This window comes from Tinamus guttatus, unplaced genomic scaffold, assembly GCF_059628265.1.
Source record: "Tinamus guttatus ecotype Peru unplaced genomic scaffold, ASM5962826v1 Tinamus_guttatus_pri_ptg000287l, whole genome shotgun sequence".
Lineage (NCBI taxonomy): Eukaryota > Metazoa > Chordata > Aves > Tinamiformes > Tinamidae > Tinamus > Tinamus guttatus.
In genome coordinates this window covers 9,056,469-9,079,623 of record NW_028288821.1, presented here as the reverse complement: position 1 = coordinate 9,079,623, position 23,155 = coordinate 9,056,469, and the positions used below count along the sequence as shown (strand labels likewise).

The 23,155-nt window shown below is 45.6% G+C and overlaps 1 protein-coding gene across 1 annotated transcript in view; it reads left to right on the top strand.

The window, feature by feature from the left end:
• The window catches only part of MCF2 (MCF.2 cell line derived transforming sequence), a 49,011-nt gene that overhangs the window by 4,254 nt on the left and 21,602 nt on the right, over positions 1 to 23,155 (top strand). The window contains exons 2-12 of the mRNA XM_088527567.1: positions 4,767 to 4,835; positions 5,506 to 5,620; positions 8,462 to 8,552; positions 15,145 to 15,264; positions 15,942 to 16,058; positions 17,191 to 17,340; positions 18,991 to 19,115; positions 19,621 to 19,735; positions 20,192 to 20,311; positions 21,487 to 21,678; positions 22,823 to 23,014. Coding sequence (XP_088383693.1) covers positions 4,767 to 4,835; positions 5,506 to 5,620; positions 8,462 to 8,552; positions 15,145 to 15,264; positions 15,942 to 16,058; positions 17,191 to 17,340; positions 18,991 to 19,115; positions 19,621 to 19,735; positions 20,192 to 20,311; positions 21,487 to 21,678; positions 22,823 to 23,014 — 1,406 coding nt within the window. The remainder of the gene's footprint in view (positions 1 to 4,766; positions 4,836 to 5,505; positions 5,621 to 8,461; positions 8,553 to 15,144; positions 15,265 to 15,941; positions 16,059 to 17,190; positions 17,341 to 18,990; positions 19,116 to 19,620; positions 19,736 to 20,191; positions 20,312 to 21,486; positions 21,679 to 22,822; positions 23,015 to 23,155) is intronic.

Genomic DNA, 23,155 nt, shown 5'->3' with positions numbered 1-23,155 from the left:
GGACAGCCCGGCCTGGGAGGCCCATCGCCCTCCTTGCCATCACTACATCACATCTCCCATGAGCACGGGCACTTAAGAGTCCAATTGAATGACTGCTCTTTGCCTCTCTGTGAAAATCTGGTTTTGACTTACTGTAGTGCATAAGGGAGGCATTCTGCTATCCGTATTTCCGTAGATATTTGAGTCACCGTGCTGGCCAGTGGCTTTAAATCTGTGATCAGGCAATAACGTGTAATTCCGGTCTAAGGCTGTTGACCTCCCTGCTCTGCAGCTCTGGATGAATGAGAAGCACATCTGCCCTATTAGCAGGCGTCTCCCCTCTGGGCCATGTGGATTTTTGTGGGTCCCAGGTGTGGAAGCTGCTCCATGCCACTGCTGGCAGTGAGGAAGAGGGACAGATGGTAGGATGGTGTCCCCTTCCTCCTCAAATAAAGAACAACCCATTTGATTTACAACATGGAACAAATTTAATGGGAGCAGCAGGCAAATTTAACAGTTGCAGGCTCCCTTGGCATCAGAAAGACTGGAGAAGGGAGTGGAGATGCCCAGTGGTGATCCTGCCCCTCTACTCAGCCCTGGTGAGGCCGCATCTGGAGTATTGTGTCCAGTTCTGGGCTCCACAGCACAAGAGGGATGTGGAGCTGCTGGAGAGAGTCCAGCGCAGGGCCACAAGGATGATCAGGGGCCTGGAACATCTGCCCTGTGAGGAGAGGCTGAGGGAGCTGGGCCTGTTCAGCTGGAGAAGAGAAGGCTGAGAGGGGACCTGAGCAGTGTCTAGAAGTACCTCAAGGGAGGCAGTGAGGAGGATGGTGCTGGCCTCTTTTCAGTGGTGGCCACTGACAGAACTAGAGGAAACGGCCACAAACTGAAACACCAAAAGTTCCACAGTAAAAAAATTTCTTGACAGTGAGCTGGAACAGGCTGCCCAGAGAGGTAGTGGAGTCTCCTTCTCTGGAGATCTTCAAACCCACTTGGACGCAGCCCTGTGCCACGTGCTCTAGGTGACCCTGCGTGTGCAGGGGGTTGGACTAGATGATCTCTAGAGGTCCCTTCCAACCTTAAACATTCTATGATTCTATGAATGGGGCGACTATCAGGGAATGAGCAATTCATGAAAAAGTTAAACATGGTCCTTTACTCTTTTTATTTGTTTTAGTTCAGTTTTGTTTTCTGGATGATGGCAGCAGCCCTCATAGACAAAAAAAAAACCTGTTACTCTTCACTCGCAATGAAGCCATCCCCAAATGTGTTTTGTAGTTGCAAACAATATTTGGTCAGTGTTTTAAATGCAAGGAGCTGCTACGTCAGCTTGGCAGATGTGTCACCCAGCTGCTCTTGGCAGATGGTGTGGGCCTGTAAAGTTTGGAAGGGAAAGAAAACAATAGTTACCAAAGAGCAAAGCTCTCTGAGTTTAATTGAGTCTCCAGGCTGCTGTATTTTATGAGTGATGAGGTGGAATCTGGACTTGGACTTGAGCTGGTGTCTCTCCAAGTTTCCCTGGGTTTGCTTTGACTGTACCCGGATTCTCCTCCATGCTCAAATTGCCTTGAAATGGACTATCTTGAGGAAAAACCACCGTTCCTACAACTGTAGTCTTTGCAAAGCCTTTGAGATACTGTCATATGGAGAAGACCCTGCAAATGTTCTGGGCTGAATAAGCCAAACAAGAGTGAAAGGGGTAGATTCAGCAGGGCTTTCTGCTGAGCCACAGTAATTTTTCTCAGAGGGGTAGAGAGCTTTGCATGTCTCTGTTCTCTTTTCCCTGCTTGTCTTCCCATATCCTCAGAAACTCTCTGTCATGGCAACGAGCTCCTCAGCAGAGGAGCTTTCAACTCCGTACCTTGGAGTGCTGTAATTGCAGCAGGGTTTTATAAATACGCAGCTTAAGGCCTACACAAAAAGAGCTCCTAAAGCGTGATAGTAATTTATCTTCCTGTTCTACAGATGCTTGTTTGTGTTTAACACGGTAACGCCAACCACGTGGGGAGAGCCGTGTCTTCTGTAAAGCACTCCAGGACGCTGCCCTGCCAGGGATCCGGGCTGTGTTGTGTGTCAGCACTGCTTCCTTCTATAATAACTGCTGGTCACAAAGGCCTTTAGAAGGGAAACGAGCAGACTCGCGTGAAACCTGGACTTTTCCCTCCTCCTGCAAAGCGAGATGCAGCCTGGTGTGCCCGAAGCTGGAGGGAGCAGTGGTTTCCAAAGGCTCCATGGTGGGCACTAACTCGCAGCCATCAAGGCTCTACCTGCTTTGCATCGACTGCAGCTCATGTGGACCTGCCAGAAGCAGCTTTAAACTCCCCTTGCCCATGTGCACCTGGTAGTTTTGGGACAAAACTCCTGTGGTTTTGCCACCGCTGTATTTACTTGGTGTTTGTAGCTTATGCAGGGTTCATTGCAGCAGCTCTGCTGTTTGTGGCTGATGCTGCACAATACACGGGTGTCTTTTGCTGTAGTGCCCCCAGAATGTCCTTCTTAATCACCAGCTTGCTAATGAACATCCTCTGAAGTCTTCTTGGAAAGACCTTCATCTCTGGTGCCCCTTTGCTCTTTGCTGTTCCTTTTCTGGAGGGGAATATTTTAGGACAAAAGCCAAGCTTCTGTAAAGGGTTTATAGTTACACCCATTGGATGCATCACGGGTACAGCAGCGTGCTTGTGAATTTGATGCCAGCACTTTATTTTCCCCAACATTTGTCCAGGAAGTTGAATTTGTAGATGATGCCAGCCAGGCGCCAGAGAGGGGTTGGCAGAGAGCGGCTGCAAGGGGTACAATCGGCGCGTTGTTGTGGCAAGGAGCGGCTGTAAGGGGGTACAATCGGCGTGCTGTTGTGCATGCAGTGTGTTGTGCTTCTGCTCCTGTGCCTTTGGGGCTGCTGGCTTCCCTTCCTTCCCAAAGCTTGGGAGGGTTGTGAAGTCTCTGCTTTAGAATTATTTTCTGCTTGAAGCAAAGTACGCCTGCCCAGTTTTTTCCTCAAATAAGTAGTTATTTTGGGTGCCTGACTGGAAATTGCTTAGAAGGGCCAGATTTTCCGAAGGCACTGAGTGCCCTCTTCTGAAAATGAGGTCCCTTAAAAAGCCAGGAGCTTGAAATTCTGAGCATGCTGTAGGAGTCTGAGTCTCCATTTCTGTACTGAAATCAAGGATAAGATCTGGATCTCTATTTCTGTGCAGATGTCAAGGATAAGACTTACATAGGAAAAAATTAAAGAAGTGTAGAACAAGATCCATGCCGGAAATCATGAGCTGCAAGACCTGTTCCCTCCTGGTGCCTCTGTGGTCATTTCCTTTGTGCAAGGAGAGCGTCGTGGCCGTGCATCCCATTGCTGCGGCTCTCACGTGGCGAGGCTGCAAACGCCGCGTTCATTGTAAAACCGGAGCGGTGTTTGCTTTTACTCCGGTATTTTCCTGAGTCACGTGTGGGTGTTGTGGTATGGGGCAGAACTTTTCCCAGTGTGTCCATGGTGGCATCTTCACGGGAACTGCCAGAGGGGCAGAAAGCTCCCACCTTTCCCTGTGCATTGGCTACCACTGCTTTTGCTCAAGCTGCAGCACTTACTTGAATGAGAGAGAAATACTTGAAATCCTTTTGCAAAATTAACTTTCCCTCTTATGGAGAAGACTTCTTGGGCCTCTTAAAATCCAGAACGTTACTGCAGCTGTCAGTGGGCTGAGGCTTGATCCTTAAGGAACAAAAATAACATTTTTATCTACAAGAGGGAAAAATAGCAAAGTGTGCATAAAAAACGGGGTCAGGGAGGAATAGGACTAGGATAAGGCAGAGTCCTCCACATGTGGCGGACCTGCAGTTCAGTGCAGCCATTAAATGATTGAAAATTCCTTAGGTCAACTATAAGTGACTTTTATTTCTATATATATATGTATATTTGCAGCAAGGTTGATATAAAACAGCCAGAAGTTTTTGGGACCAACTCTGAAGAACGACTGGTGTTTCAAATTAAATTTTCAGAAAGTGTGAATATTTTAATCTGTAGAGACACATTTCAAAACATTCAATTGCAGGAACAAGCATGTTTGAGCTCTGATTCCGCTTATAGATCATGCAGAAAGCCTAGCAGCTACGAGCTGCTCTTGTGTTGGCCAAGCCTGTCCTGTTCGCTTCCTGCAGAGCAAGGTGCAGTCGTGTGCGCTGCTCTGCTGCGCTCCGTTGGCACTGAAATGGGCACACAGTGCTAGCTGTGGCCTTGTAGCAGCCTCTCCCATTATTTAATTAAAAAGAAATCTAATAACCAAGTGCAACAACAACAGCCCTTCCAGTGCCTGCGGCCTCATGCCAGTGCAAACAGCCTGGCCAATCTCAGCTTATTTGCTCAAATTAAAGGCTCAAGCAGTACAAAAACCCAACCTCGTTCAGTCTGTGATGCTGCTGTTCCCAGCAGAAGCTTTGGCCACTTCTATTGCCAAGTTTAGAAAGAAGAAGGGGAGTTAGGGGAATGAAATTCGCAACTTGAGAATGTAAAAATTACATTGAATAGCCTGTTGAGAGGAGAAGGTTTCAACTCTTAGGGGTTTCTCTCTTAGTACATTGGACGGAATATATTTACTTCCTGAATTATGGCATTTGTGCTGTTGGAATCATTGGAAACGTTGTTTTTGAGGTACACGGTATGCTTGCTTGTGATCTTTGATATATAGTTTTGGGCAGCCCCCTTTGGTTTACATCTCACTTTCAGGTTACACAGTGGAGAAAATCCATGTGCTCTGCGTTTTTTCTGTCTTTCTAATTGCTGCTTCTGCCTTTTCCAGAAGCTGCACCATCCATCTCTGCGAAGGACATCAGTGATGATTTGATGAAAGGGTTTGCTTTTCTTTCTGGTGAGTACAGTAAACTTCTCCAGGTTCTCTGTGCACGGTAATTAAATACCCCAGATGAACTTATGTACTGTTCAGCAAAATGATACTCCACATGGGATATTGTCCATCAGGTAGTTGCTGGTGCCACTAGAAATGTTGTTAATAAAACATTGTGGTGGCTTGAAAGAGTGTATTAGGTTTCTGTTTCAAACTGTTCTGTAAAATATTCCGATCTTCAAACCCTCAATGCATTAGCAAGCTCTTTTCTTTGAAATGTGTTTCTATAGGTTGTTTTTATTCAAAATATATTTTTATAAGTTCAAGAAACAGTGCTCTTAGATTTGCCTTTGTATTTCTGACCTCTTTTGCGTCCAATGTGAAATAAAATCTGCTCAGTCAGTAAAAGAAATACGTGGTATCTAACAGCTTTATTTCTACTACTGTTTGTGTGTGCTTTGTGCTTGTAACCAGCACTAGAATGTGACCTACAATACCAAAACTGGATCCTGAGATCATTTCTTAGTTTTTAGATTACTTTGAGAAGAAGTATATTTAAGATCAGTATTAGGGTATTTTTTTATCCAGATATTTAAGACATTTTTGGAAATAGTTTGTTTTCGGTCACTGCTGACACAGGAGCCAGAGGCTCTTGGCGAGCACGTCCCACGAAGCCCTGTTGTCTTCCTTGCAGGTGGCCGCGGGAGAGACAACGCTTGGATTATCACCTTCCCCGACAACGCGGCCTTCAATGAGGTGCCCGAGGAGGCTGTAGCAAAAGTCTTAACGTACCTAACGTCAGTGCCGAGGTACGTCGCTCCCTCCCAGCTTTTGCTGGTGCAACTGGTGTCGGATGCAGGGTCTTTGAATGAGGGACATCTCCCACCATCCAGACGAGGAGGGAGGAGGAGGATGATCAGGATAAGCTTTGCGAAGCTCCAGAGTGGTATTTAATACCCCAGGAACTGCAGAGGAAAAGGTGGACACATCCCCATTGCTTGTTGGCTTGTGTGTGTCACAAATGTAGCTTATTTTCTAATTAACAGCAGTCCTTAAGCTTTGACACGTGTTGCCGCTTAAACCTGCCGGGCCACTGCTGAGTAATATTTTGATGTGTACAAAGAGAAAGTAAGTCACTGTGGAGGAAGGGAAACTTAAGTGGAGAAAGAGGATAAATACAGGAGTAAAACCATTGGGGGTCCCACTGCACCCGTTGCTCAGCAGCACGCGGTGACTCCCGTTGTGGTTGCGTTGGAGAGCAGGTTGATGGCAGCTAAATGGGACCTCCCCATGGGCAGCGCGTTGGGGAAAGCACCGTGTGTTTATCCACCAGGAAGAGAAGGGGCTCCTGGTCTCTCTCCTGGTGTCGGCTCTGATGTCCAACATGGGTTTTTTAGCACAACGGAGGCAGAGGAGCCGTGGGGTTGGGAGCAAGGAGAAGCAGGGCGTGAGGGCTGGGGACACGAGGGCTGTGGGAGTGCTGTGGCCTCGGGGCTGGTTATGCAGCTGCTGCACATCTAGGCACACTCTGCTTATCTCCTTGGCATCGTCACCCTGAAACGAAGTGCAGAGTGATTTAGAGCCACACGGCCGATGACACCCAGTAATGAAAGGGCGAAGGGTGTCACTGGCTATAAATAATTCTGCATTTAAATATCGTGCAGGAGGTCCTGTGCGTGTGCTCTGGTCCGACCAGCCGCAAGGAGTCTCTTGGCGCTGCGATAAATCTCGTGGCTGCAGACTCAGGGATCCAATTTCGAGGCCGCCTGCAAAACATCACAAGTTTTATTTTTAGCCTGGTGTATCTTGTAACGCATACAGAGTACAGGGTAAGGAAAAAAAAAAAAAAAAAAAAAGAGGACAGGAAGTAGCCGAGGAGAACTAATGCCCCAGTCCCATTATCCGTCTCCATCTTCGTGCCACTGGATGCAAATAAACTCAGACCTTGCAAACATTTGTGAGAGTGCATTGATTTATTTTTATTGTCTATCTACAAGGTACATGGCAGAGCGGGAAATCTGATGCACCCTGGATTGCAAACAGCCATAGATTTCATTCGCTAGCCCCAAAATAAATTTTAAAATCCCAAACTTGAGGTTTTTGTACAGTTTGGAACTTTCTTCTTTTTTTCATTAACTAAATTTATAAAAGTAAATTAATGTGCTGGGAGGCTACTCTCTGAGTGTATCTTATCCTGAGTAAATAACGTACTCTGGCGTACTTTTGCCAGCTGACTGTGTAATACCATCTATCTGCCTTTTCTGTATTGCTTGCATTTTTTTTTTCTTTTCTTTCCTTTGGGGGTTAAGCTGACAGCAGCATTTGGTAAATGGTATTTTATTTTGAACTGCAGCTAGGTGTGAAATATTGTGGGGAATTGTTGTGATCAGAGATGTAGCCTTGGAAGATTCATACTTTGAAAAGTCAACCAATTTTATTTTTACTGAAAACAAAAGGATCCTTTTGACCCCCCCTCACCCCTGATCTTTAACTGCCGGTGAGGGAGTCCACAGACCTGACACAAACGTGCAGAATCTTCTAATGTTGCCAGAAGTTTTGGCTGCCAAAAGTTTTGGCTGGAAAATTGTGCCTTATTCCCAGTCAGACTTCACTGTATGCAAAAATTGCTTGTATTAAATATCCTGCCAATGTCCTCTTTTCTGGAAGGCCGCAGTGACCCTACATGAATTATGGATATGCATGAAAGCTTTGCACTTTGTCGTGCTCCAGATCCGTGGGATGTATTTATAGGAAAGCTGGGGAGCTTCTGCCTATCTTCAGACAACTGTTATTGTGGGCCAAAATTATTATTATTGCTATCGGCATACTTATAATTTCTTTAAGTATACTTGCAGAAGGTGCAGTTATCACCTACTCCAGCAGTAGGTTGTCCATTGAATGGATACTCTTGTGCTGGCTTTAAATGACTTCTTAATGTAGTCAAGTTGCCAAGTGCTGTCTGCCATGTGATTGCTCTAAGTAATGGCTCTGAGTGAAGCATCAGGTGTTTTCACTTGCCAGACACAAGAATTATTTAAGATGCTGCTCGGGCCAGGTGCTTTCATTGGGTCATACCTGCGTGATCTTGAGTGAGCTCCAGCGTGCGCTTGCTCCGAGGTGCATGTGTAGGGTGACACCTAATATGCCTATCTCCTTCCGGCACCCCCAGAACTACAGGGCAGATGTCAATATTAACCACTGATCCTGTAAATACCCTCATCTTGGTGGGCTGGGTTACCTGCCCACGTGTACCCTGACCTGCGTGCACACACGGATCCAATTTAGAGTTCAGACCTCACGTGGGGTCAGTATTGTCACCACGCTGAGCCTGCTGAGAGCTGTAATTAGTTTCCTCTGTAAATATTGGAGTTATAGATAGAAATCCACCAGGACTGTGGGCATTCCAGGTGCTGCTCGCCGCCTCCTTGGCGGCAGTGCGCTTGAGGACCTTGTGGTGATCATCTCAAGGGCCACGCCGGTGCTGAGGTGGAATTGCTGGATTTCTCTCCAGGGAAACATGGAAATGTGGGGAATTGTGAGAAGGTCAAAATGTATTTTGCATTCGGTGTTGCTGCGTTTGTGGCTTTTCTCAGGACAGTTGCGCTCCCTCCAAATGTTGTCTGGCTACTTGGTGTTTTCTTATCTCGTAGTCAACATGAGTCTAACACCAAATTTATCCTGATCCTGGACAGAAGACTGGATACGTGGACATCTGTCAAAATGACTCTTCAAAGAATAGCAGTAAGTCCTCCTTAATGTTAATTCCTTTTAATATACTAAGGCATCGTGTTTATTTTGTATCGCATTCAGAAAACATCAGAAACCAGGAAAAATGATGTTTGTGCTCTCTTTCTTGGTAGCAGTCTGCTTTATGGCCCTATAATTAATTTAGTCATTGCTCTGTGCCTAATTTGAATGCATAAATGAGCTGTTTGAGCATTAACTGATTCATCTGCTGGTGTTTATGCTTTCTTCATAGTGGTCCAAATGCATTTTGTGCCTTGTTCCAGGCTTTTGACAGGTAGAGAATTTGGCTTGGTGAATATTCTTTCTAGATGCGGGTTATTAGTGACAATATATTTTACCTAATTGTCAGTGATTGAAAGTATTAGAGACTTAAAAAAGTCTTCTCATCGTTTGTATGTGTGCATGGGTGGGAATGAATCTATTTTGAATGTGTATATATGCATTCATGAATTTTAAATATCTTTTGCATCAGTTTATATGCTACCCATTATTATATTCTGAAATATCCCAGAAGTAAGCTTTTTCTTGCAACTCGGCAATGCATTGTGCTTTACAAAATTAGAACGTGCTATTGTTGCATGCATAGGAAAATCACCTTTGTAATGGTATGGACTATAGCTAGTCCATTGCTGAGTTCTTCCAACTGGACCATGCCATGTGGGTAGTAAGTAAATGGAAATGTTCAGAGCATGTTATTATTGCCTTTCTTTTCTTCTTGTAATCGTTGAACAGTTAGATGCATGGATCCACCTGATAGAGAATGAGCCAAGAGTATGTAGTGAGAAAGAGGGCTCATTGCTGGATCTGCTTAGATTTGGTAAACTTAAATCTTACGCCACCTTAAGTATATAGTATTGGTCTGGCTAAACTTAGCATTGGAGATGTTTGAGCTCTAATGAAATTTTACTGATAGACATCCAGCCGAAGGTGTCTTTAAGAGAGGATTACATTTTGCAGTAGATGCAGTAGTGCATAAGATACTGCTTGTCAATGTTTTAGGCTCCAATTTGTCTGACTTTGGTAAATTGAATTTCTAGGTGTACTAATAAAAAAGGAACATTTAAAAATGTAATTTTTTAAAGTGATCATCAGAATTCAAAAGTTCAATGGGCTCCCACTAGCAAGGGCTTTTTTAAAGAATGATGTAGCTGCTTTGCATAGTCTAGAAGTGTCATCCACTGTGTTTAGCAAGGAAATATAATTGTTGCATGGTCTTTCATCACATGGCCAATTTGTGTGTGTATATACGTTGCTTGTCCATTGGGAGAAGCTATGGTCTGCTCTGAGGAAATACCATGGAGGTGCTTCATGCAAAGGAGAGCAAGAAGCAGGAAATCTGTTGTCACAAATCTTAAGAGTCGTGGGATTTTCGCCTTAAAAACCTGAGATTCTGGCCCTGGAAGGCTCTTTAGGTGTCTACATGGTGCTTTTCCAGACTTGCTTTTGTGCAGGGAACACATAGGTTAAATCTTGATTTCTTTCCAATGATAAATTGTAACATGCTTCAATAAAAGTTCCCTTTTCCTATCCCTTTATAATTTTGGCATAAGGAAGTGCAAGTAGGCTGAATTTGAAATGCACAGTGCCCTGATTTTCTCACAGAACATACATGCCACTGCAGTTCTGCAGCTGTGCATCTGATCCGTGAAAATTTCCTCTCGGGCAGTGCAGATTTGTGTTTAACTCTCTTTCCGTGTGCTGCTGGCCTGGCTCCGACCTGCACTAATTGCCTGGGTGAGACCAGGGATCAGTTGGACCCGCTTGGATAAGCGGGGCCTTAGGTGCCAGCACCAAGCGTCAGGGTTGGCTGCGAGTTGCTTCCCTCATGGAAGACCCTGCACAACCTCCGAATGTGCGTTTCAGACCAGGGTGAAGGAGGAACATTTTTTTGAATGAGAAAGAAAAATTATTATTATTTTGGAATAAGGAGATCTGGCTCAGCCCGTGCGGCAGGATTTGGGGCATTCCACCTTAAATCGTGAGCCGGCGCTGGAGCCGGCGCTGGCGCGGAGGACGCGCGCGGTGCGGGGCGAGCCGGGCCGGGCCGGGCCGGGCCGGGCCGAGCCGGGCGCAGCGCAGCGCGGTGGGAGCCGCGGCCGGAGCGGGGGCTCCGCGGGCGCGGAGCGGCGGGGGCGGCGGGGGCCATGGCGGAGGCGGCCCCGCGGCGGCTCCGCAGGGATGCGGTAAGGAAGGATGCGGTGCCGCAAGGGCAGCGCGGGCCGGCCCCGCTCCGCGCCCGCTGCCGCAACGGGCACCCGCGGAACGGGGCGCGGGAACGAGGGGCAGAGGGGGACGGGGCCTGTGCGTGTCCCCCGGCAGCTCCGCGGCCGGTTTTAGCATCGTGTGCGCGGGAGGAGCCGGCTCTGCAGCAGAGGCTTGCGGCGCTCGCGGCGCAGCTCCGCGATGGCTTCCCAAGGGCTGGAGTTGCATCCCTGCACGCAGAGCACGGCAGTGCAGAGCAGAGCATTGGCTCCCTAGCCACGTTAACAGCATCTTCAGATGCTAATCTTGCAGCCAGCTCCGGGAGGGTGACAGAACCTTAGGGAGATTCATTTTGAGGGAGGTTGAAGCTCATGCTGGCAGTACTTAGCATTTTATTGCGTGACTTTTCCCTTAAAGGACGGAAGAAAGTCATTAACTTCAGCATCTGCGCAAGGGCCAGCACTTCACCAATTTCTGTTCTTCAGAAACTTAGTGGCAGGCAGATGCTACTTTTTCTTTAGCCCTTTTGACTTCCAACCTCACAAATGTCCCTTTGAGCGGCAGGGAGGAACATGCCCTGAAAGCCGAATTCCTCCAACCACATTAAATATGTGGTTAGGATGGGATGCTTGCAAAGGAGATAACAGCCAGGATGCTTTCAGCATAATCCATTCTTGTGCTTCATTAGCACAGCTTGTAGGTATTGATTTTGCCAGGGCTACTTGCGTGCTCACACCTGAGCTTTCATTTAAACCAGTTGCTGCACTGGAGCCTTAAGATATTTGTGTCCTCAGAACTTGAGGAATTTTCTCAACGTGCCGTTTTGCCAGTGAGTTCATAGGAGCAAAATGTTGCCCGCTGCCTGATTCATTGGTCTGAAAGACAGATAATTTTCTGTCCTTCCTGGTACGCTACAGAGAAATAGCAGAGGACAAAGAGTTTGGGGTTGCTCTTTAGTTTCTGTTGCTGTGAGTTTATCAAATGCATGAAATAAGATAAACTATAAGGTAAAGTAGGGACATTTCTGCCTTTACTTTCTTGAATATGTTATAGGCAAGGCTTTCCTCCAGCATTACTTCAGTATTATCAGAGTTAAGTCTGCAGATAACTGCTCTAGACTTTGGCTCTTAGAAGAACTAGGATTCTAATAGTTGTCAAAAAAGATATAATTCCTTCAGGAGCCCTGAAGAATCCCTGAGGAATTACTGGCCTATATTTTTATTGATTTATTTGTTACTTTTCATGCTTTCTCGTGACTCTGAAAAAGGGCACAGGTTACAATTTGACTGGTAGCTCTTATCTTCCAAGTTATTTTTCTTTGCTTGCTTGATTTAGGTTTTCTTTTTTATTATTTTTGTTTTATTTTTTTTTACATTCTTGAAATACATTAGGTATCATTTGCAAAAATACATTTCTCTTTTTTTAATCTGCTCATAAATGCTGACCTTGATCTTATAAGGGCATCAGAAAAATTGCCAAATGTTTTCTAAACCAACCAGAAATCAAATTACCTGTCTTACAAATGCAGCTACTTCTGAGGGAGAAACCTAGCAAGTTCCACAATGATACTGCTGTGCTTATATAGGACATAAGATTTGTTATATTAAAGAGGAGTTTGCCTGTCTGTTAGTTAGCTGCAATAGAGGGATATGACCATCGGATAGTGGTCTCTTTTTGTATTTTGTCTGGAATGTGTGGGCATCCTGCATTCCTGAAACTCAAGGTGACTAAAAGCACTTCTTCTGCCCAGGTGTTTAACACCTTACAGATACTGCGGAGTGCTCATGGCACTTGGTGCTTGTTGTCTCCTGGCCAATGGTTCTTCTTCCTGGAGCTATATATTTCCCAGGGCCCAGGTGTGAAGAGCTCCACGTTCCATAGCTTCGCAGTGGGAAAACAAGATAAGACCAAAGCAGGATGCATCTCTGGCTGATTGTTGTCCTTGAAGATATTTCTGATGCATTCTTCGTGAGAAGGTTACACTAGCACCCTAAAGCTGCGAGTTCCGAACATACTTCTGGGTTTCTGAGTTGGAAGCAGTGACTTTCCCCAAACACTTTGGGACTTCACAGTTGGATTTACCTCTGATGGACTGGTGACCATGCAGGAGGGTCAGCTCCTCCGAGCTCCTTCATAGCACTGCAAGACTATGGGCCTCAAAAGGCATTGGTCAAATTCAGTTTGGACTATTAATGTCAGAGGGAACCTGACCTACCTTGGAAAGAGAAGACCTGTTGGAAACAACCTATCCATCCCCATTTGTTTGCAGCTTGTGGTGACTCCTTGATCTTGCTGGTGGCACATGTTGTCCTGTTTGCAGAGAAATGCCCGCAGCCTGTGATGTGAGGCTTGTGAGGGGAAAAGTGGTGGGAGCCAGGGAATGCCATGGGAAAGCCTCGCAGCTCCTCGGGCAGATGTGGCAGCACCATGGACACAGACCAAGATGTGGGAGCTTCTTAGTGCTGTAGGACATGCCAGAACAAGAAGAGTAGTAAGGACTGCCCAGATCAGCACACAGGCCCCAAAATAGCAACAGCAGTGTTTGATGAGCCCAGCCGGCATGGTGAGGCAGGAGAGGCAGCTGCCTTCGCTGGGCCAGCTTGGAGAATGGATGCTGGGTTTGCCAGAAACTCTCTAGTGAAATACTTATGCTGTAAATTTTCAGTTCATTCCAAATGTTTGAAGATTGTGCCAGTTCTGGTCGTACTTTCCTCGGCAAGGTTTTCTGCATCCCAGTTGAAATTTCTGCTCAATTTTGGAAAGTGAGAAACATCTCCAAGTCCTGGGGAATCTCCAGTAGCCTCTGGGCAATTTTCTCTCTAGTAACATGGGAAGCTGAGGTTTAAAATATTTTATAAATGTTACATGTTAAACAGGTGCCATGCAGTGCTGAGGTCTGGTGTGCAGGGCCTGGGACATGCAGAAACGTTTTTGGTATTTAGTGGTTTGCTCTTGATTTTGACACCAAATCTTTATCCCTGGCACGGGTCTTGTTGCTTCCAAAGTGGCCTTGAATGAAGTGGCCAACAAGAATTTGGCACTTCATTCACTTCAATTTTACTTTTTCCACTTCTACTTAAAATAGCTGCAAATCAATATATTGAATTTATGTGGCTTATTTGAACCTAAAAGTCACTGTCCATTTTTAAGCAGAGTTGTGGGCAACAGAAGCTACAACCCGAACCTTCCTGTGAAAGAAAAAGCAGAAAGTGAATTACAGAGTAACTCGGGGATGTCAGAGCTGAACTGTAAATTATGTGTTTTTGTCTTGTTTTTAAACACTAATTGCATGTTTATAGAAGCAATCCATGTTTCAAAGGCAGAGATTAAGTGCCCTGACCCATGGTGTAGGTGCTACTATGACCTTCCTTCCCATGTGGCCCCCTCACAGCTCTGCCTCACTGGGACACCTACGCAGCTGGGTCTGCAGGTTGGAGAAGAGCCACCACTGACAGAGGAGCCACCACCATCACTGGGCTGGTGCCAAATGGTCCCGGAGAGGCCCAGGCCCAGCCTGCTACTGTGCTTGAGAGTTTTTAGCATTCATTTTAGCATTTCACAGTAGAAAACACGTACCTCCTAATTAACTCAGGTCTTTGCCTCATGCACCAATCCATAATGTAACGATATGACTCCTAGTTCCTTAGAAAATCTTTTTCATTCTCAAGTACCTCTTTCACTTATCTATTTAGAAACGCACCTGCCAACCATATGCTTGAAAAAAAGCTCTAGCAGCACAGGCAGGAAATTCCAAATTCTTGCTAGAAATTAAATGTTGCCTCATAATTATCAAGAACTAATAGATTATGCTCCATGCAGTTATGGGATGATTAGTGAGTCTGGGAATAAGCTGTGTATTCCTGGTCTATTGGATATTCTCCTTGACGTTCCAGCTTTCTGTTCCCTGCCAAATCATAATTTGTTTCCTTCAGTTATGGTGCTGGACTCAAAATAAAGTCTTAAACTTTATTATCAGGGGCTCCCCAGGGCTGAGCTCTTGCTTGTTACAAAGGGAAGTGGGTCTGCATGATGTTTTTACTAATAAGTCCCGTATCTGGATACCGCTGGTGATATCTTCCCTCATTTGGAAGATACATGAGCCTGCAAAGCCTTGCAGCCCCGTGCAGGGATTGCAGCCTGTTGGGCAAGTGGTTGGAGTGCAAGATGCCTCCTTGTCCTGGGAAACATGGAGTCTGGTTTAGTAGATGAGAAAAAGTGAGAAAAAGACAAGCAATATGTAGAAGCAGGGAGCAGTCAAGGTAACTAAGAAAAAAAACCCCAAAAGAACAAAGTCCGCTTGTTTCTCCCTGTTTTGTAGGCTTTTGCTAACAGTGGTTTGATCCCTCAGATGCCCAGGTTGATTGTGGTCTTCGTTTTCTTGCAGGCGTCTTTCCCAGGGAGCCTGCACTTGGTGATGGTTCTTCGTCCCACGGGTTTTTTCCAACGCACCTTCACTGACATTGGGTTTCGGTTTAGTCAGGAGGATTTTCTACTCAAATTACCGGTACGTGTGTCCAGACGCCCAGGAACTGAGTGTGCACCAGGAGCCCGAGGCGTGGCGGTGGCTGCCTGCGGTTGTGTCTAGGACCTAGCAATAATTAAGAAAAAGAGAAATATTCATTCAGAGAAACCAAGGCTGACGTAGTTATAAGCGCTCTTGTGTTCTTTCTTTAGAAAAGAACATAGCTTTAACAAACTGTGCATTTTCACCCTAAAATGGTCACCACTTGCACAGTTTTGAAAATTCATGATTCATATCAGAGGAAAGCTCAAGAAGTTTTTTTAAAAAAAAAAAAAAAAAAAAAGAAGAATATATGTAATTGGCCACTGCTTCAAGCGGTGTTAAAACTTCTGTATTTTCCCAGATGACTGTAAAAATCATCTTCTTAAAAAGACATGCCTTAAGCTTTGTATTTGACTCTGATCTGCAGTCAGGTCCTGCAAGATCTCACTGTACTTTGCATTTAAGAAGAAAGCACCTGGGGTATCAGGGTTGACTTCAAGAAGTGTGAAATATATAAAATAAAAGCCGTGCTAAGCTGTAAGCACTAAAAGAAGGCCCTCTTGTCCAATAATATCTAGAAAAAAACTTTTTGTTTTGATGCATAAAGATTTCCAGGCTTGATTTGCATGTTGAATAGAAGCGATGCTCGGCCCTTACCAGTGTTCCCTTGCCTGCAGGTTGTTATGCTGAGCTCGGTTAGCGATTTGCTGACGTACATCGATGAGAAGCAGCTCACGCCGGAGTTTGGAGGCACCCTGGAGTACTGCCACAGCGAGTGGGTCATCTTCAGAACGGTGCGTGCGCGGCGCGGGGCTCGCGGCAGGGCCGCTGCTCCGAGCGGTGCGAGCGGGAGCCGTCCGGATGCGTCGCCCAAGGGCTTCGAGCCCTGGGTAGCCGAAAGTGGCCCTTGAAGCAGCGGCATTTCTCAGTGGGATTTGCAAAGAAGAAGCAAAGTGCTCAGTGGGCTTATAAGGGAGTGGGCTGATTAACTGCCTTAGGCTCCTTTGGAAATTGCTCCCCAAAGATTTGTCCTCTTAAGTCTTTATTAGAATTCCCATCATGGTAAATGCCAAATGTATTTTTTTAATAGTGGTTGCTTCAGGTAATTAATATCACAAATGTTTGTGGGAACTAGGGCAATAGGGATGCTTCTGCAAATTGACTGAATTCAGAAATATTTCTGGTTTTTCTTTTCTTTGCAAGAATTTTCCTTTAATGTTGCCAGGATTTCAAGAAGCAGGCATTTGATCCCTTGAGCTGTGTTGTGCTGTGCATTTCTGTGCTTCCTGCACCCTCGTATCTCTGTTTTCAGTATTCTCTTGGACTTCCCTGGTATCTGCTTGCAGTTTATTGACAGGCTCAGTTTCCACTTACCCTCCCAGCAAGTCAAAACACTGATGAAAACATGCGCCTGGCTGATCCTTGTGCCCCTGCCCTGCAGCATCATCCATGTGACAGATGTGGTGCTCAGTGGGAAGAGGGCAAGATGCTGCTGCTGGAAGGGTTTAAGCTACGTCTCTGCCGTTTGTGCTCGTTTATGCTGGTGTGCTGCCACCTGCATGATTTTTTTTTTCAGTTTTTCCTTCTTGGTTTGGTTCTTTTGCACCATGTGTTACATCAGCTGTGACACACTGCTCTCTCCTTAGCTGTCAGCATGGCAAGAATGTGACAAGTTAATCTTAGAAAATGTTGAGCTTCTAGGTAGGTTATGGAAGAGGAAGTGCAGAAACTTGAGAGTTGGATCCTTAGGTGGATCCTACTCTATTCCTCCAGGATACCTTAGGGAAAATCTCATAGTGCCCAAGGACAGGCAGCAGAATATGAAGAATGAGATATCTGTCCCCAGTGCTAGGCTTCCTTGCAGATCTCAGCCTGGTATCTTAATGTTGCCTTAGGAGCATCCTGATTTCACTTGTCTCCCACCAGGCGATAGAGAGTTTTGCACTCACCGTGAAGGAAATTGCCCAGATGTTGCAGTGCTTTGGCACGGAGCTGGCGGAGACCGAGTTGCCGGATGACATGTATTCGATCGAGCGCATCCTGGCGCTGCGCACCGAGAAGTACTTCCAGCTCAAGGTAGGGCCGCCGGGAGCTCGGCCGCGTGTTGGAGCCGCTGCTCCGGGTTCTGGCTGCCGCTTTGCTTCGTGCTCACTCCTCCTCCCCTGCCAGCATGTGTACGTGTTGACAGACAAAACACAGCGTGACTCTCTGTGTTACACTTGCATTGCCTTTCATTGAACTAAATTGCCATGCCAACATCCAGCAAACTCTCTCAGCTGCCGCCTGCTTCCTGGCTGCAGAAGCCGCTGTGTGAAGCCTGCTCCATCTCAGCACTTTTTTCCTGGTGCACCTTGCAGATTGCCCCGGGGTTTTCCGAAGCCGCCTTGGTTGGAGAGGGCATCCAAGGTGCATATTTCTTGAGAGCATGTGCTGTGCAAGATACACAGCATGCAGCCTCCGTGGCACGATCCCTATTTTAACGGCTGCCTCTGTGTTTCATATTAAACAACTTTTGCTTCTTTAAAATGTCAAGATTTTTTTTTCAACTATTTGGGTTTAAATTATAGCAGGATTTAATGGAAGATTTGGTACAGACTGCTGCTGCTATCCAGCTTTTACCTTTGCTGCCCCTGTGCATTTCCATGGGCAGCCTCAGCCCCATCACCAAACCTTTGCTTCCTGAACAGAATTCCCCTCTTAGGAGCGGTGCTGTGGGGCTGAGGAATGATCTCCTTTGCTCTGTGACAGGATATGGTTGCATAAATTGAAGTGTGTCTATTTTCATTTATAGTCATTTATCATTTGTGTGATGGAGACTTCCCAGAAGGCTGCGAGTGAGAAATAAGCAAAATGACATCCAGTGTGTATTGGGTGGAGGCACAGATGTGTGTGTGCAAGTGTATGGAAAGTATAATTATAAATACAGCAAATGGGCCTCTATTTCTTCTTTACAAACAAAGAGAGGTGTAGTAATACAGCAGCTATGTGTGCTGCCATATGTTTAATTTAAACTTTATGCTTAGAAGTATATCCAAAGTGTGGAGAACAAAGATCAATTAGAGAACTTAATCCTGTATATAAACAGACTGGTAATATGCACTTTTCTCTGTGGAGAAATGAAAAATATCATGTGTTTTCATTAGCGTATAAAGCACAGCAGTGCTCGGTACAAGGCATCTGTTGCTTTTAATAGCTCATCCATTAATTTAAAATATCAAAACCATTCTTTGGCATTTGACTGCAATGAAGACCGTTTGGCTCTTTTTTGGTCTTCCTTCTAAGATCATGAAAGGTGAAAGTAGATGGGAAACTATGCCCAGATTCTGATGACAGCGGCACATGGGATCCTCTTGACAACCAAAAGATTAGTACAGATGATTCCTGCATGTGGATAAGGAGCAGAGCAGAACAATTTAGGAAGCTGTGAACAGCTACTCAGTTATGTACCCGAAGAGAGGCCAGTTGCAAATGCAGTGAAAAAAAACATGACAGAAATTGCTTAAATGGGGTAACTAAGAAATTAACCTCTTTTGGTAAACTGAGTGAAAGAAAATCAAGTTAACACCTGTTTGACAATGAGGGTAGTGTACCTAGCATGCAAGGAAAGGTTTTGTGTCCCAGGATGATGAGGACTCTGGAGAAGGGGCATCACAGGGGAACTGAGGAAGCGGGAGATGGCTGTGCTCACAAAAAGTGGTCTGAATCAGCAATGTTTGTGTCACACAGGAGGACATTACAGCAGTCAAAAAAGAAGGAAACTTGCTTTTAAGTAATTTAGAAGAGCCTGAGGCTGACGAATGCAGTGAGGACCCCCACCGTGAGAGACCTGGGGACTGGGAAACTGTGAATCGGTGAGGACACAGTGTCACTTATTTGAATGATTTTTGAGGGAAAACGCTCAAGTTGTATAAGGGTGGGGTACTGATTAGGTCAGCTATGGAAAAGGTGCAGACACAGACAGTCCAGCTCTGCTCGAGACCTCTCAAATCCCTGTGGGACTTCTGTCAAGCAACTTTGACCTCCTCTGGGTTGTTTGCCCACTTCAGTGATGAAGCTGTGGAGCACACGCAGCGATCTCCAGCGTAAGGCTCTGGGGTATCGTTCAGGTAAAACTGAGGTAATAACAACTGCTTTGCCTAGATGCTTTCACCTGTAATGATGATTTCAGTCAAGTTCTTTCAGAGATCTCCACAAACCATCTGTGCATGTCTATTGAAGTTGAGTGAGGGATGAGCTTGGGCCCAGAAGGTCTGAATTGGTGATATCTCCTGAATTGGTGATCTCTCGTAGGACTTGTTCTTCTTTGCTCATCCTGTATTTACAAATTGTTTGTCCTCTCTCCTTTCTGCGCTCCAGGTTACTTGGTCAGCTGCGGGAGATGGAGACTGCTTTTGATGGCTTCTGGGAAAAACACCAGTTAAAAATGGAGCAATATTTACAGCTCTGGAAGTTCGAACAAAGTTTCCAAGAGGTAGAATCAGATGCACTACTTCTGCAAGAGTCACAGGAGGAGAAAAAAAGGATGGAAGAGGAGAGAGTTTTTATGCTTTTTAATTAGAGTCCTTTCCAGCACATGGTGCTGAAGTAACTAGATTAACTAGATCTAGCTCTGAACCAGCTAAATGAGGCCTGCAATTACTTGAGGGTGTTTAATTTATGCTACTTTTTTGTGACTCTGACAAGCAGGGTGGCTAGATTGGGAAAAGTGCAGTGCTTCCTCATTCAGAGCTAATTTAGATATCACTGCCCTGCAGCCACATAGATTGCACATATAGGAGCATCTTTGAACTTAGAAATTAGCGCTTGGACTCTACTTTTATTATTGTGTTTAGCAGTCTTAGCTACAGTGTGATTAACGTATGGTCTGAGTGTGATATGATGCCTCTGCTTTGCATCATTTTGCAGCAATCTTCTTTTCTCTGTGTAGGTCAAAAATGCCATTGAATTTTTAATGGGGCAGCAAGCAGAAGTGCCTGACACTGGAGACAGCGTCTCCCAAGTGAAGCAGAGGCTCAAGGACTTGGGTCATTTTGATGGCCTGGCTCAGGTGAGATAGTCCTTCATAGGCAACGTGCACTACCGAACCAGGAGAGACATGGTCTGTGTTTGTGGCAGGAGGTGTCTTCTGGAGCAACCTGAGTCCATGCCAGGCAGTGGTAAGGGGCTGCACTAAAGTGCTGATTTCACAGCTTTCTGCCCTATGCAGCAAAACTGCGATTGCACTGCAAGCCAGGAGCGGCCTCTTTAATTATCAGAGCTAAAATAAATTGCTGAGCCACCATGAAAATCCAGATCGGATAAATGTCTGAACATAGGGCAGGCGTGGGAGTTAATGAGCTGGAAGAAGAATTATTTATATGTTAAATGCTTTAGCTATGCTAATAGCCGGAGACTTGTTAACAGGCTCACAGAGAAGCAAAAAAGTTGCTATCCGGCAGTGTCTGTGATTTGAACACAGCATATGGATGAGGGCTGAGAGATGTCGCTGGAAGAGGAGTGAGGAGAGATGATTCACAGGAGCCTGGCCGAGACTGTAACTACTGTCAAGGGATGCGCTTGTCGCGGGGGAGAGATCCTGGGGGATTCGGACACAGCTCCTGGAGGCTCCCTTGAAAATAGGAGCCATGAGGAAAAGCTCTAAGGATTTTTGGCCATTTGGAGGATTTTTTTTTTCTGAAGGGTGAAAGGAGGAAGAAAAAACACTGCAAAAAGAGTGCAACAGGGAAGCAGTCCCAGCAGAAAGCCAGCACTGGAGAAGATATATAAATAACCATTAAACTGAGGAAGATGTGCATGTAAGATAGCATCGTCTTTGCATCAAGCTTTGTTACAAACAGCTAGGTTTGTTTTTGTTTAGTTCCCTTTCATGCTCTTGAGCATGGCATGGCTAAACTGGGTATTAGGTATAATTTTTAGAGGGCTCTGCCTGGAAATGGCAGCAATTAGTAGCCAGCAAACATTCATGGCATAACCAGTTAGGTGAAATATTGTGGTTTTTTGTTTTTGTTTTTTTTTTCCTCCTTTTGGATGGCAAATGCTTTTTTACCCTGCCAATGGATGCCATCGTATCCTGCATAAACCAACCACTCAGGCTGCTCCTAATGGCAGTCATTTCTGTAGGTACCTGAAACAAGGGAAAATGAGAAAGCGTGTGTAGTTATTGATAGAGATTTTGTGATTGTTTCGCTAAGTGTCTGCTCCTTTCTCTTGCTGTTACGGAAGGACCTGATAGGGAAGGCTCAGGTGGTGATACTGCATGGGCACCAGCTAGCAGCGAACCATCACTACGCACTCAACCTGATCTGCCAGCAATGCAACGAGCTGCGGCACCACTCCGACCTCCTGTCGGAGGACATCAAACGGAAGAACGCGCGACTGCAGAAGACCTTGGATCTTCATACCCGCCTGCAGCAGGTAAAGTGCCCTGTGTAGCAGTTATCTGCTCCATGTGGTTACCCTCTCTGCTTTTTAGCTAGTTCAAATTTGCAACTTTGCTTCAGCCATTCATGTCAGGAAAGCATTCCCTGGAGAAGGGAGACTGCTTTGCCCCTCACTTAGCTGGCTCAGGTAGCAGGGAGGTATCTCATGGTACTGCAAATAGTCGATAGAAAGGCATAGACGTCTCCAGAGGGCAATTCAGAACACACAAGTTCAGCTGCTGCTGTTGCTCTTGCTTTTGTTCGTGGTGCAGCTATGTGTTAATTGACTTTCAAGATGTTTAGTGCAGTAGAGGTAACACTTCAGGTGAGTTCCAGGCCTTTTTTTGTTAGGATTTTATTAAGAAACAACGTAGCTGACTGTATAATAAGATGACAGATTAGGAGATGTGTCCAGCTGCTGTGTGCTGACATGGAAGTGGAGTCGTGCGGCTCTGCTGCTCTTTGATACCTTAATCAGCATGAAAATTAATTTGGGAAAACACATGCTAATTAGGCCAGAAGGCACAGGACTGTAGCATGCTTGAGGCAATGAAGTTTTGACCCTGTGTGTGCTACAGATTGAGAGTGTTCACTGAACTCTGAGCTTGGCATCCAGCAATTGCTTATGTATATTAAATACACAAGTTTAAGCTGCAATTTAAACTGCTTATTTTCTTAAAACATATGAATGCAATTATTTTGATTATTCCTCACATCTCACATTTGCCCTGAGCCATTTATCTCAAGAGACCCACCTATCACATTCTGAAGTCTGATTTCTTCCCTTCAGATTTCTAAGTTGGATAAAATAGTAGACTCTTTATCATACAGTCATACAGTTCAGCTATATGTCAAGCTCTGTGTTTTTTTTTTTTTTTTTTTTTTTTTTTTTGTGACAGTCGTATGGCTGATTTCCTCCAGGTAGAAATGAGAGCAGCACTTAGCTGGGTCTGCTGAGGAGTGTAGTCACCCTCCAGAAAGATGTAGCCTTTCGTCTTGTTCTCAGATCATTAGCAGCACCAAAGTGCAAACTGTGGGTCTGGTAGAGGAGACCTGTAGGTGTGACGGGTATTTGTCACAGGCACTTGGGTCTAGCAGGGGCATTGCTCACGTCCCCACTCCCTGTCCCCACTTCCCAGGCCCTGCAGTGCTGTGACGAAGGCGCCTACCTGCTCGCTAACCAGCCGATGGACAAGTGCCAGTCCAAAGAAGGTGCTCAGAAAGCGCTCCAGGACATAGAAAGGTTTCTCGAAAGCTCCTCGCCATACTTAAACCACGACGCCCAAGCCCTGCATTACGGTTTTGAGTCAGTCTTGACAACTGAGTTGAAGGTAAGTAGCCCCTTGAGTTCCTCATCACATAAGTAAAAAGTAGGATTGCACCGCGTTGTGGTGTTGTCAGCTTTGCACTTCTCTGTTTTGGGTCAAAGTGGAAGGTAATGGTAGTTATTTGATCACGGGAGTCTTTTTCGC